Source organism: Molossus molossus, unplaced genomic scaffold, assembly GCF_014108415.1.
Source record: "Molossus molossus isolate mMolMol1 unplaced genomic scaffold, mMolMol1.p scaffold_m16_p_24, whole genome shotgun sequence".
Classification (NCBI taxonomy): domain Eukaryota; kingdom Metazoa; phylum Chordata; class Mammalia; order Chiroptera; family Molossidae; genus Molossus; species Molossus molossus.
In genome coordinates this window covers 6,341,627-6,354,759 of record NW_023425360.1, presented here as the reverse complement: position 1 = coordinate 6,354,759, position 13,133 = coordinate 6,341,627, and the positions used below count along the sequence as shown (strand labels likewise).

Here is a 13,133-nt window from a genome sequence, read left to right as displayed (position 1 = left end):
GTACCACTGTGATTTTGAGGTTTTCATTCTAAGCACTTCTAAAATCCCCCCCCACCGGCCAGCACCCCCTGGGGAATGCCATTCTAGAGATGCTTGTCTCTGGAAATCAGCCGCTTTGGTCTGAGCTAGATGAGATAGGATCTCCACGTCCCAGCGTTAAGTTTGAATCATCAACAAGCGCAGGACGGTGTCATGGATACGTACATGTTTTGTGAAACATTGCTGTATGTTTGGAAATTTTCGTAGTAAAAAGCTTTTCAAAAATTGAGGAGTCTTAAGAAATGCTTGCTGCCTCCCGGTGTGTGACACCTGGCCCCTGGATGTTGTCACCTCTGCAGGACGATCGTTATCTCTGCTCGCTGAATTGCATGATTTTCCTAGCTGTGCAGAATTAGCACTTCCTACATTTTCCCGGCTTTTCAGGCCGCCAGAAGCATGCATATGAGTGTTCATACCAGTGGCCAGTGGCTAGATTTAGCAGTTTTTTCAGGATGGCTACATAGCTACAATTTTTACTCCCCAAATTAGGTCTTCCCTACATTTCACATCCAAGTGCCTCAGGACAACCGGTAACATGGTGTACTTTTCACTTCATCCTGCCTGCACTCGCCAGTGTCCGGTGTCCTCTCGGAGACCACGAGGTGCCTCCTCTCTGTAGGTCCCCTCCCCAGTGTGTAACCAAGAGAGGTTTCGCAGTTAATGTTTCCTCTGGCATTGTTACGACCAAGGGTTTACATGTGAACGGAGAAGGAGAGAGACAGACTAATGTCCACACAGTACCTACTATGCTCTAGGTACTGAATTGACTGTTTTACGTGTGTGACCTCATTTCACGATCGCAGCAAAACTGTAAGGTGGGTGGGTGGCTTTCTCCTCACCCTCCTGAGACAACAGAGGCTCTGACTGGTAAAGACGTTTGCTCACAATGACTTAGCTGGTGACAGAATTGAGATGTGTGCCCAGACCTGACTCTGAGATCTGTTTATTTTCTCTTATTTTGCTTTCAGTCTCCCAGTACCTGCTTTAACAGCCACCGGTTTATGTGGAAGTGTAGCGGTGGCAGACGGCTGGCCCGTCCGTCACTTAAACGTCTTTCGCGGTGGCCACACACCTGCGAGCCGTCAGACTGTCCTGAAGTTTCCCTCCAGGCTCCGGCCCCCTCCCCCCTTCTCTGAAGTGGAATCTGTAGGGAAGCTATTGTGAACGATGGGTGTGCATTAAGTCGCGTCCTGCAGCCCTCGGGGTCACTGGCCTCGCAGAGGTCCCTTTAACAGCCCAGCATTTGTCACGGACGCTCTGCCTTAGCCTTATGTTTCTATTCCGTCTGCCTCCTGGTACATGTTATCACTTTTTAGTAAGTGTTATGAGCTTAAGGCGTATTCCTTTTTTGTCCCCCCTCATCATTTATCAAACTCGGTTGCCAGGACTGATTATTTTTTATTTTTATTTTTATTTTTTATTCTCACCCGAGGACATTTTTCCATTTATCTTCAGATAGAGCGGGAGGGAGTGAGGGGTGAAGAGAGAGAGAGAAACATCGATGTGAGAGAGACACATCGAGTGGCTGCCACTCACATGACCCCATCAGGGCCGGGGACAAACTGCAACCGAGGTACGTGCCCTTAGCGGGAACCGAACCCGGGACTCTCTGGTCTGCGGGCCGCTGCTCTAACCGCTGAGCCAAACCGGCCAGGGAGGGACTGATTATTTTATGTGCAGTTTGGTCTAACAACATCAGCTAGTTCTCAATGAAGTGAGAAATAAGAGTAGATTTCTCGCATTTAAGTATTTGCGGCCAGAATTTGGGTATTTGTGGCAGACTTTAGGTGGGCTCATAAACTGACATTTTTTTCAGAAGACCACTGAAAACAATCACAGACCGGCTTTTGAAATATTAACTTCAGATCATTCTTACAGCTAAGTAGACAATCTTGATTTTAGTTAAGGCTTGTGGGGAAAAAAAAAATAGACCTAATATGACATGACTTTGGAGATTTCATGCAGCAGAAACCCAGACACATAAGGGTTCCCTTCATTTCGGTCGGTCGTATTGACAGAAAGAACTGATCTGAGTTAGATTTGTTTTTCTCTGTAAGAAAGGAAAAATTAATGTACCTCTAGTGTAGTACCTCTAGTAGGAGGGTAGGAAGAGCATAGACCCTTGACGGCACCTTTACTGGAGGCTGTATGAATCCAGCTGTGATCATGTTTTTAAAAAGAAATCTCTGTTTGGCCCGGCCGGTGTGGTTGAGGGAGACCACACACCAAGGGGTCGCTGGTTCGATTCCTGGTCAGGGCACATGCTCAGGTTGTGGCCCGATCCCCAGTAAGGGGCATGCAGGAGGCAGTCAATTGATGTTCTCTCTTATTGATGCCTCTCTCTTTCTCTTCCTCTCCCTCTAAAAATCACTAGAGAAAAAACAATTAAATAAAAGAAGAAATCTCCATTTGAAGCCGATTGTGGTGTTGCCCATCCTCCCCACCAGAGGCCGTGGGCTCGGTCAGGGACAACGGAGACTCTGTCCTTGGCCCTGCTTCTCAACCATTTGTGCTTTCTCCCCTCCAGCCCGAGGAAGAGCAGTCGGTCTGTGACATCACGGGATCCAGTTCCTCCACCGACGACACGGCGTCCCTGGACCGACATTCCTCTCACGGCAGTGATGTGTCCCTCTCCCAGACACCCACTTTGCACAGGTCTAGAGACCAGCAGTCTCTCGATGGCTTCTACAGCCACGGGGTGGGCGCCGAGGGGCGAGAGAGCCAGCACGAACCCGCTGGCTCAGGTGAGGCGGAGGAGGAGGAAATGGACAGCATCACCGACGTGCCCGCCAGCTGCTCTGTCCTGAGGGGCTCCATGCGCTCTCTGTCCCCTTTCCGGAGGCACAGCTGGGGTCCCGGGAGGAATGCAGCCAGCGATGGCGAGATGAACCACCGGAGGTGAGCTGCCAGGTTGCCTGTTTAATCTCTCTCTCTGCTTGTTTTTGAGAAGTTTCTGATTTGGGCTTATCATTGGCAAAAGCTTTTGTTCTACTGGGGCACAGCAGAACAAAAGAGGTTTTGGAATCGGGGAAACCACTGTTCAAACTCCAGCTCTAGGCCTTTCTGTGTAGACATCCTTGGGCAAGTCACTTGACCTCTCTGAGCTTTGATTTTCTCATCTCTGCTTTTAGAGTACTTACTTGTAGCCATAAACACCACGAGTGAACGTGTCTGTCACACAGAAGATGTTAGTGAAGGGTAACATTTATTCAGGCTGCATTTGTTCATGAAATGCATAGATTAGAAAACACTGGAGGGAATAGTTTCTCAGTTTTCAATTAAGAAATAAACACGAAATCTTACCGTTGGAACACTTCTAAATGGTAAAAGCACTTTTCAGGAGTCGCTCTCTGTGCCTAATGCAGAAAGTTGTAACAGAGCCTCGATCGTTAGTATTTAATCCTCAGAGACTATCAGAATCATGGAATCTCATTAAATCGCTGCTGTTTTCGCGCATGTCAGCTGGTCTCTGGGCACTGTCGTCAGTGTGGCCCGTCGCAGACCTTCAGACCTCGGTTTGGAAGCAGTCTGCAAGAAGACACATTGTATTTGGCTTCTGACCCTTGGCTGCCTATGTAAATTTAAGCGGATGGTTTTATTTATTTTTTATTATTTTTAATGCTTTATAAATTTTTTTTTTAAATTCCAGATGTCCCTCCTTCATGCTTCCTCCAAAGCCACTTTTTTTTTATCCTCACCCGAGGATATTTTTCCATTTTTTGTTCAGATAGAGTAGGAGGGAGAGAGAGAGAGAAACATCGACGTGAAAGGGACACATCGAGTGGCTGCCGCCTGCACTACGCAACCAGGGCCGGGGACAAACTGCAACCGAGGTATGCGCCCTTAGCGGGAACCGAACCCGGGTCTCTCTGGACCGCAGGCCGACGCTCCCAACTTCTGAGCCAAACCGGCCAGGGCCTGACAGTTGTTTTAAAACAGTTTACACAAACAACCTCACTAGAGCAATTACTGTGTTTTTTTCCTTTTTTTTTTGAAAGAAAAAACTCTTGACTTCCTTATAATACTGTGGGTCTGTTTTCCTAGCTGTACGTACATGTAATCGGATGACGTCACTCACTCCTCCCTTTATTCAACCACCTGCCAGGATTTCTAGGTTGTGGATGCACAGAGGTGAACGAGACAGTTCCCGGCTTCACGGAGCTCAGACAGTGCCTTCCACTTTCCTAACTTGCTTCTCTTTCCCGACTCCTTTAATAACAGATCATCTCATGTAATTTTCCAATGTTCTTCGGGAGTCAGGCAGTGTCACCCCCATTTTTGCAGCTGGGACTAGTGCACTTAGTTTGTCACCTGCCCAAGGTCAGTAGAGTCCTGCCTTCTGGTCTCCTAGGCAAGTGCTCACTGTGTAATTCCCTATGACGCTTGGGGGGACTGCAGATGCTTGTCTTAACAAGAAGGACTTGCGCCCGGCCAGTGTGGCTCAGTGGCTGAGCGTCGACCCTGCACCAACAGGTCGCCGGTTCGATTCCCAGTCAGGGCGCATGCCCAGGTTGTGGGCCCGATCCCCTGTGGGGGGCATGCAGGAGGCAGCCAGTCGATGTTCTCTCTCATCGATGTTTCTATCTCTCTCCCTCTCCCTTCCTCTCTCTCTAAAATCAGTAAAGAACAAATAAATAAATTACAGGTCATTATGAATCTTCAGATATTTAAAGAATATATAAGGACTTGCTTTATTTGCTGCATAGTTTTTGTATACGTTAGAATACCAAAATGATGTAAATAGCAATTTCTATAAGTTTATTTTTGGGGCTTTATTCATGCTATATTTTTTCTTCTTCTTCTTTTTTTTTTTATCCTCACCCGAGGATATTTTTCCATTTTTTTTTCGTACAGATAGAGTGGGAGGGAGAAAGAGGAAGGGAGAGAGAGAGAGAGAGAAACATCGACGTGAAGGGACACATCGAGTGGCTGCCACCCGCACGACCAACCAGGGCCGGGGACAAACTGCAACCGAAGTACGTGCCCTTAGCGGGAACTGAACCCGGGTCTCTCTGGACCGCAGGCCGACCTCTAACCGCTGAGCCAAACTGGCCAGGGCTTCTTTTTTGTTGTTGTTGTTGTCTTTGAAGCATTCATACCAATACAAAAAATAAGGGTGTAGAGAAAAATACTTACAGAAGGACATACTTGTCTTAGATGATAATCGTGTCAAGACATGAAAGTTTATTTTATATAGAAACCATTTTCCTTAATAACCCACTAAGGGTCCCTTTGCCATAACCTTGATTTAAGAGACAGATGGGACTTTATGGATCATTTAAGTCAGATGAGGAAATTGAAGCTCAGATTAAAGGATTTGCTCAAGATTAAATAATGATCTTTTCGCTGATCTAAAAGTAGAACCTAAGTTATTTATATTTGCAACCCATTAATGTCGTGGAATCTCCTATTTGACCTTAGCATTAAGGATTACCCAGAACCACTGTCCCCATACCTCTGGAGATAATGGGATGAGAGTCAGGTATCCCTTTAATTAATCTGACTAACTCTTACGGTATTGCCTGCATTCAGTGTAACCTGACTTTTCAAGGGTTAAGAAAACCTTTAGAATGTTTTGAATGGCCTTTCTTTTTTTCTGATCCTTTTACTTTTAGCATTTACTGAACCTGGGAGCAAAGTAGCCCTCCTCAGACTCTTTTGCCTCTGATATGTTGTTCATTCCATAGTCCTTCATCCCCCTCCTTCCTGTACTGTTTCTCTTTGGGGATTGTGTCTCTTCCCAGTGTGATGTCTGTATGTTTCATGTGTTTGTATCCATTTGTTTCACCTCGGCACTGACCTCTCCCACCATTCATTTTCAGTTCAATGCGCGTTCTCGGGGATGTTGTCAGGAGGCCTCCCATTCATAGGAGAAGGTACAGAGTTCACTAACTTGTTGGACTAACCGTGTCGCCTCCGAGCATATACTAACACGCATCTCATTCTTCCGCTTATTCCATGATTAAAGCGCTGTTTTTAAATACTGTTACATCAGCTTCAGGCAAATAACATATAGATACTTCACTGGTTTCTTGAATCTGAAGTTTTGATCATAGATATGGTCCCCCCAACTTTCTCCAGAAGAATTCGAAGAAATGTTTACATTGTGCTTCTCTAATGGACCCTAGGTTGGGACCTTTTCTTTCTTTCCAAAAAAGAAGGGGGGGTGGAGAACCAGGAATGTGTGCTTAATACAAAATGTAAAAATATTAAATTAAGGCCCTAAAGTATTTTCAACACTTTTTTTTTTGTTTTGTTTTTGTTTATCCTCACCCGAGGACATTTTTCCATTTTTTGTTCAGATAGAGTGGGAGGGAGAGAGAGGAAGCGAAAGAGAGAGAAACATCAACATTAAAGGGACACATCGAGTGGCTGCCACCCACACGACAAACCAGGGCCGGGGACAAACTGCAACCGAGGTACATGCCCTTAGCGGGAACCGAACTCGGGTCTCTCGGGACCGTAGACCGATGACGCTTTAACCGCTGAGCCAAACCGGCCAGGGCTGGCAACTCTTTAATATCAACTTATTAAAACTGTTCACTTGATGACCCTGGAAGGTAGCAAGTTGCTGGATGCCATCCTAGTCAGCACAGAGATGCAGGCGACCAGCCACTCCAGTGACCGCTGCACCCTTAATTCTGTAGGAAGAAGAAGAGGCGTACTTTTAAATTTTGTGTTAAGCCTTAACTAGTTGAAACATTCCAACAAGTATTAAAAGGTAGGGGAGAAGGTTAGTTTTGTTTTTAATCCAGAACTCTCTAAATTTGAAAACAAAGCCCAAGAACCATTCCATGTTACCCCCCACTAACAGGAATTGGGGACAGTAGGATGTTCTAAAAAATACTCTTTGTTGTGCAAGGCGTTTTCTGCTACTGCGGGACCATCTGTGACTTCCTGGGTCCTTGGCAAAGCATGTCCCTCTTTCTGTCTTCATTCCCTTCGTCTTAAATTTTATCCCAGTCTCTCACATACCATTTCTGAGAGGAAAGGGATGTTTGAATCTGTAGAAGGAGATTACTTTTATATAATAAAATTGTTCCTGTAATTTATAATTTGCCAATGTATATTCACTTCCTGATTTAACCACATTCTGTTTTTAATACGAAGTTAGCTATTTAGATATAATATGCCTTTGTATTAACAGTTTGGAGATTTACAGTGAAGGTAATCATTTTAAAGAATGGACTTCTGCCCTGGCCAGTTTGGCTCAGCGGTTAGAGTGTCGGCCTGCGGTCCAGAGAGACCTGGGTTTGGTTCCCGCTAAGGGCATGTATGTCGGTTGCAGTTTGTCCCCGGCCCTGGTTGGTCGTGCAGGAGGCAGCCACTCAGTGTGTCCCTTTCACATCGATGTTTCTCTCTCTCTCTTCCTCTGTCTCCCTCCTGCTCTATCTGAATAAACAAATGGAAAAATGTCCTTGGGTGAGGATAAAAAATAAATAAAAAGAATGGACTTCTGAGTCTCACGTGTGCTTGAAAACACATCAAGGCTTCTGTCTGCACACACAGCGAATTGTGTTGGTCAGTCTGATCTCGCCTTCCAGACGACAGACGTGCCTCTCTGTGTGTTTCAACTCTCTCCTCCTGCACTTGAGACCTCTATACTGCTAATTTAATCCGATTCAAGATGTTTTATCATTTAAAGTATTTTAAAATGACCTTAAAGCTTTTTACTTTTAGAAAAGCCTTAGGGGGGTAGCTCTTAATATTTATTCTCTCACCATTTTCCTCGTCTCCTCCCCTCTCAAAAACACCCATTTGTCAACAAAAGAAGGTTGTTAGGTGTGGAGTGGATGCTCCCTTATATCCTGGGATGTGTTCCAAGACCTTCCATGGATGTCTAAGACTGTGCATAGTACCAAGCCCTGTATATACTATTTTTTCCTGTGCACACCTATGATAAAGTTTAATTTATAACTTAGGCACAGTAAGAGAGTAATTACACAAACTCATAAAATAGAACAATTATAACACCATACTGTATTGTGAGAAGGTTTTTGAGGCCATTGTTAAGTAAAATCAGGGTAACTTGAACACGGGCACTGTGATACCTAGACAGTCGGTCTAACTGTCGCGACGGCTGCTAAGTAATTGACTAAGAGGCGGGGAACGAAACAGCTTGGGGAATCTGGATGAGGGGATGATTCACCTCCCGGGGTGATGGAGTGGGATGGTGTGAGATTTTGTCGCACTACCCAGACAGCCACATACTTTAAAACTTATTATTTGTTTATTTCTGGAAGTCTCCACTTCATATTTTTAGACCCTGGTTAGCTGAAACCTTAGAAAACAAAACCACGGATAAGGGGGACATTTATTGTATTCAAGATAGTCGGGCTTTTGGTGTCTGCTGGCTTCCCATTTCCAGGGTTCAGGAGGGAGCTGCGTAATTTTTCTTGCTGTCCCCCTCGTGAAAACAAAGGCAGGTCACTGTAGAACTTTGGGGCCCAAATTATAGCAGTTTATTTTTAAAAGATAGTTTGTGTTAATCAAAAGTCTTGACCTCTTGATGCAGTTCTCTTTACAGAGTAACTGACACTCTGAATGGGTTATTTTTTTTAGCTGGCTATAGTTATTTAGCTTTTCCAACTCCGCATTTTCTGTCCCGGCTGCTGTAAATATCAGGGCTGAGGATAGTCGAGGAAGTCGATGAACCAATAAATGAAGTTTAAAATTTTTGTATGGAAATTCAAAAGACAAGTTTCTGAGTATGATAGAATTGCTTTAAAAAAAAAAATGAAATGAATCCCTTCATTATTAAAACGCAAGCAAAAGTGACCATTGCCATATGCCTTATTTTTACCATGAGAACCTGGAGAGGGGGTTTGAAAAGGGATTTGAGTCTTGACTGGGTGTCGTCATTATGACAGATTTATGAATTGTCCAGCTTAGAGGGATCCTTACTAACAGCACACGAGGAAACCAATGACTCAGTGAGCCTGCCGCCACAGTGTGGCCTGTCATTGTTCCCTCCAGCTAAGGTTCCGAGATGCTGTGGTGAGAGAGAGGTGGGAACAGGGGCGTATACGCAGAGACTGTCCCAGTCATGGAGAAACACCCCCAGAGGATGCGGGCACAGGAAGCCTCAAGGGGGTTCTTCGTCAGGGTTGTCTAGAAGGAACTTGGTTTCCCATTGGATTTGTTATCCTGTAAGGAGCTCACAGAGTCATTTCCAACACATCACCTAGCCAAACATCAGTAGAACACATTCTCAAAGCTCCCGTGGTTTTTATTCCAGCCTTTTTCTAAATCAGTGTTGCGTTTCTAATGTTTTGATGTTCAGATCGATCCATCTGTCTGTAACTGTGCCCTTTCTTTTTAAACCCAGTAACCTCATCCCTGTTTCATCTTTTCTCCCTCCAATTCTGTCTCTGTGTCTGGCGTCACCCCTAGTATGAGCTGGTGTCCCTCTGGTGTGCAGTATTCTGCTGCCCTGGGTGCTGACTTTAACTACAGAAGGTATGGAATCGTCGTGTGTCCGGCCGGAGGGGGGTCACACAGCGTGGCGCGTGGGCTTTTGGCTTGGACTGGCTTCTCTGTGGCTGGATGGCGGAGGGGCGCCTGCTTGGTCTGCGAGCCCACTGTTCCGTTGCCTCTGCTGTCAGCATCCCTAATCCGGTTGACGGGGCACAGCCCAGGAGTCGGATGGTGTACCTTGGCGCATCCTCTTTGTCTCCGGGGCTGTAGATTGGTGTTTTCTGCAGACGTGTCTCCATGGTAATGCGAGAACACGTCTCTTTTTGTGTTGATCTGGCCTCGTTCCCCGATCCTGGGAATTCCCTCATCCCGAGGAAAGCAATACAGAAGCAACGCAGCTCCTGAGATGCCCTTACTTCTGTTATGCTACCAAACCCACCAATAGCTTTCGAGTCCAAATTGACGGCTCCTCGTTCGATGTTCTCTCTACTAAGCAGTCGGATTTAATGACTCAGACATTTTCAGGCTTACGTTTTGTGGCGATCGTAGGTCTGGTTTTCTCAGGCTTTTACAAATCATTCGCAATAGAAAACTAAATTTCTTCTTCGTTTGCCTGTCTTCTTATCCCCGGGATTAAAGATGACTTTTACAGCAACATTACTTATAGTTCAGTCATGATTTCTATTGTCATATTGAAATAAGGAAAACCAAATCCATTGTTTAATTCACCCACTAGAGAAAATAGAGACATATGGTTTCAGTTCATAGTAAGTAATTTGTGAAACAAAAAAACAAATACAAGCCTTTCTGGACTGCCATTTGTGAATCGTTGGTAGCAATTAACTGTCCGGTTTGAGCAGAAATAACGAAACAGCTTCAGTATCCCTTCGAACACAGCTCATCTGCTCGTAACTGAGGACACGTCCAGCTACAGCTATATTTTGAGATCTTGTTTGTTTTAAAGAAGCCTTCCTTGTAGTTGTAACGTGAGTTATTCTGGCCAGCCAACCCCAATGAGGTTAGAGGCTACCCTCTCTCTATGGCCACCTGCTTATAGAAAGAGGTTTTTACTCTGCAAACCACAACATTCTTTAATCCAGGGATCCCAGTTTGGCTACGAAACCCGAACTTGGCCTTTTTTTCTCTCCTTGGTCAATATCAGGACAAAAAGTTAGAACTTTTAGACCTAATAGCTTTTCAGCTTTTGTTCTTCAAGGTGTCCTGTGTGCCTGTCTGCAACTAACAGTCCTCAGGAAGTGTGTCAAGCAGTTGTTGTCCAGATGTGCACAGACAATAATGCTAATGGGTACCACGTGGGTTTCCTGGGGTGGATGCTCACCTATGAAGCTAGAAAGCTCAGCGAGACTGTAGTTGAACGTCAAGTTACAAAGGTCGACCTAATGGAGTCGGGCAAGTCTGTCTCTTCATGTGTCTTCTGAAAGTTACTTATGCTCATTTTTCTCTGTGCCATTTAACTATTTGGCATTAGCAGAGCTAGATTCGTGCAAAAAGCAAGGGACAAATCATAAATAAAAAATCAGTAAAGGCATATGGTCTGTCCATATGATATATTGGGGGGGGGGGGAAATCAGAAGATGACCTTAGACGGTTCATCGTGTGAACAGGTTGACCGAGGTAAGACAGTCTAAGTGGTGTGTTCTTCCTCAGCACTCCGAGACCTGAGGGGGGAGCTCGGGGGTGCTCATCTGTGCTGGGCCTCATAGGCAGCCTTGCTACTTGACGTAGAAATAACACGTGAGCAAGAGAGATCGCACGAAAGGGCTTTGTATCCTCCTTTCTTTCAGAGACTCGGAAATCGAGGGAGTTAACTCTTGTGCTCTGTGTTCAGTTTCAGCCTAGAAGGCTTGGCTGGAGGAGCTGGTGTGGGGAACCAGCCCCCCTCATCCCTGGAGGTCAGCTCTGCAAACACCAAAGAGCTCAGGCACCCTTTCAGTGGTGAGGAGCGAGGTGACTCTTTGGTGTCACTGTCAGAAGAGGATCTGGAATCGGGCCAGAGAGAACACAGGATGTTTGGTCATCAGGTAAGGTTGAAAGGCAGAGATGATGCTAGTTTGGAAAGCCTTAATTTCGTTTCCCTCACTGTGTCCTTACACTACAAACAACGAAGGCAGTAGTCCGTTAATCTGAGGCCAACAGCGACAGTTACTTACCCATAGTAAACTCAGTCTAGCACAAAACAGGTTTTTAGCACTTAATGCCAATTAAAGAATATTAGTAATCCGCATAGATTTAAATACTCCACCAAAGCAACTTTTATTTTTAATTAGCAAAGTACCTAGGACATTAAATTGTCTTTCTCCTTCTTTTACCCCCCTAATAGTCAAATGAGTTTTGAAGGGTTTCACATACCATTATTGAATTTCCCAATTTTCATAGACATCTCAAGTTTCTCTTTCCTAGGACAAAAAAAAAATCTTACTTTTTTTTTTTTAAATAATAGTTTATTGATTTTTAGAGATAGAGAAAGGGAGAGAGAGGGAACATTGATGTGAGAGTGTAACATCGATTGGCTGCCTCCTGCGTGCCCCTTACCAGGGATGGAGCCTGCAGCCCCGGCATGTACCTGACTGGGAATTGAACTGTGACCTTTTGGTGCACAGGACAATGCCCATGCACTGAGCCGCACCAGCCCGGGCAAACAAATCTTACTCTTTCTCATCACCTTTCTAGGAAAGGGCTGTTCACTCTCTCTCCTTCCTATCACTGCCAGTTCTTGCGATAGCACCTACACTCCCTGCTGTCTTAGCCTCACCCCTAATGATCTCTTCCTGTCCATACTCCTGAAAGTCCTCTCTTGAAGGCCATGAGTTTCCCTGTCACCAAATCAAGTGACTTTTTCTCAGTTCTGTCTTCTCCAGCCCTTCCTTATCACTTAGCACTTCTGACACCCCCTTGGGGAGTTTTTGAGTTGAGAATTTGAATGATACGCTTTTCCAACATCCCCGCCCCGCCCCCGCTTCCTCCTCTTGGGCAAAGGAGACTTTGGATTAATTTCTGAGAGCATTTCAGGATATATATGCAAATGTAACATTTTGGGTTTTTTTGTTTTTTTTTAATTGATTTTTAGAGGGAGAGGGAGAGAGAGAGAGAAACACTGATGAGAGAGAACATAGACTGGCCGCCTCCTGCATGCCCCCCACTGGGGATCAGGCCCACAACCTGGGCATGTGCCCTGACCGGGAATCGAACCAGCGACCTCTTGGTGCGTGGGTCGATGCTCAACCACTGAGCCACCCTGGTCGGGTCATGTGAAACATTTCTAACTAAACAAACAAAAAAGGTTAACACCTGTCTGAATAGGTGACTGGAATTTTAGGTAAAAATATAGTGGAACATCTCTTTTTTGTTGTTGAATATATATTGGGGTGACATTGGTTAATACAATTATATTATCTATATATAAGTGTTGTATGTTCACCACCTATGTCATCTCTTTCCATCACTATTTATCCCCCCTTTACCCTCTTCTACCTCCTCCCACCCCCAAAACTTTTCTAATTCAGCAAGCAAACACAAATATGGAACAGCCTGTACTTTGAAAAGGTGTCTGAGGTTTTGTGTAGACATTTAATTTTTATTACATCCTACTACATAGCAGTGATGTGACCAAATATAAATCTGGCACCAGGAGGCAGTAATGAAGGTGTTGCTTATGG

At 45.0% G+C, this 13,133-nt stretch overlaps 1 protein-coding gene across 10 annotated transcripts in view; it reads left to right on the top strand.

Annotated features, from left to right (window-relative positions):
* The window catches only part of AKAP13 (A-kinase anchoring protein 13), a 258,664-nt gene that overhangs the window by 181,264 nt on the left and 64,267 nt on the right, over positions 1-13,133 (top strand). For 6 of the 10 annotated variants that reach the window (XM_036278131.1, XM_036278128.1, XM_036278127.1 and 3 more), the window contains 4 exons: positions 2,567-2,937; positions 5,862-5,915; positions 9,433-9,498; positions 11,306-11,498. In XM_036278131.1, coding sequence (XP_036134024.1) covers positions 2,567-2,937; positions 5,862-5,915; positions 9,433-9,498; positions 11,306-11,498 — 684 coding nt within the window. The remainder of the gene's footprint in view (positions 1-2,566; positions 2,938-5,861; positions 5,916-9,432; positions 9,499-11,305; positions 11,499-13,133) is intronic. The other 4 variants (XM_036278132.1, XM_036278129.1, XM_036278135.1 and 1 more) reach the window with 2 other exon arrangements.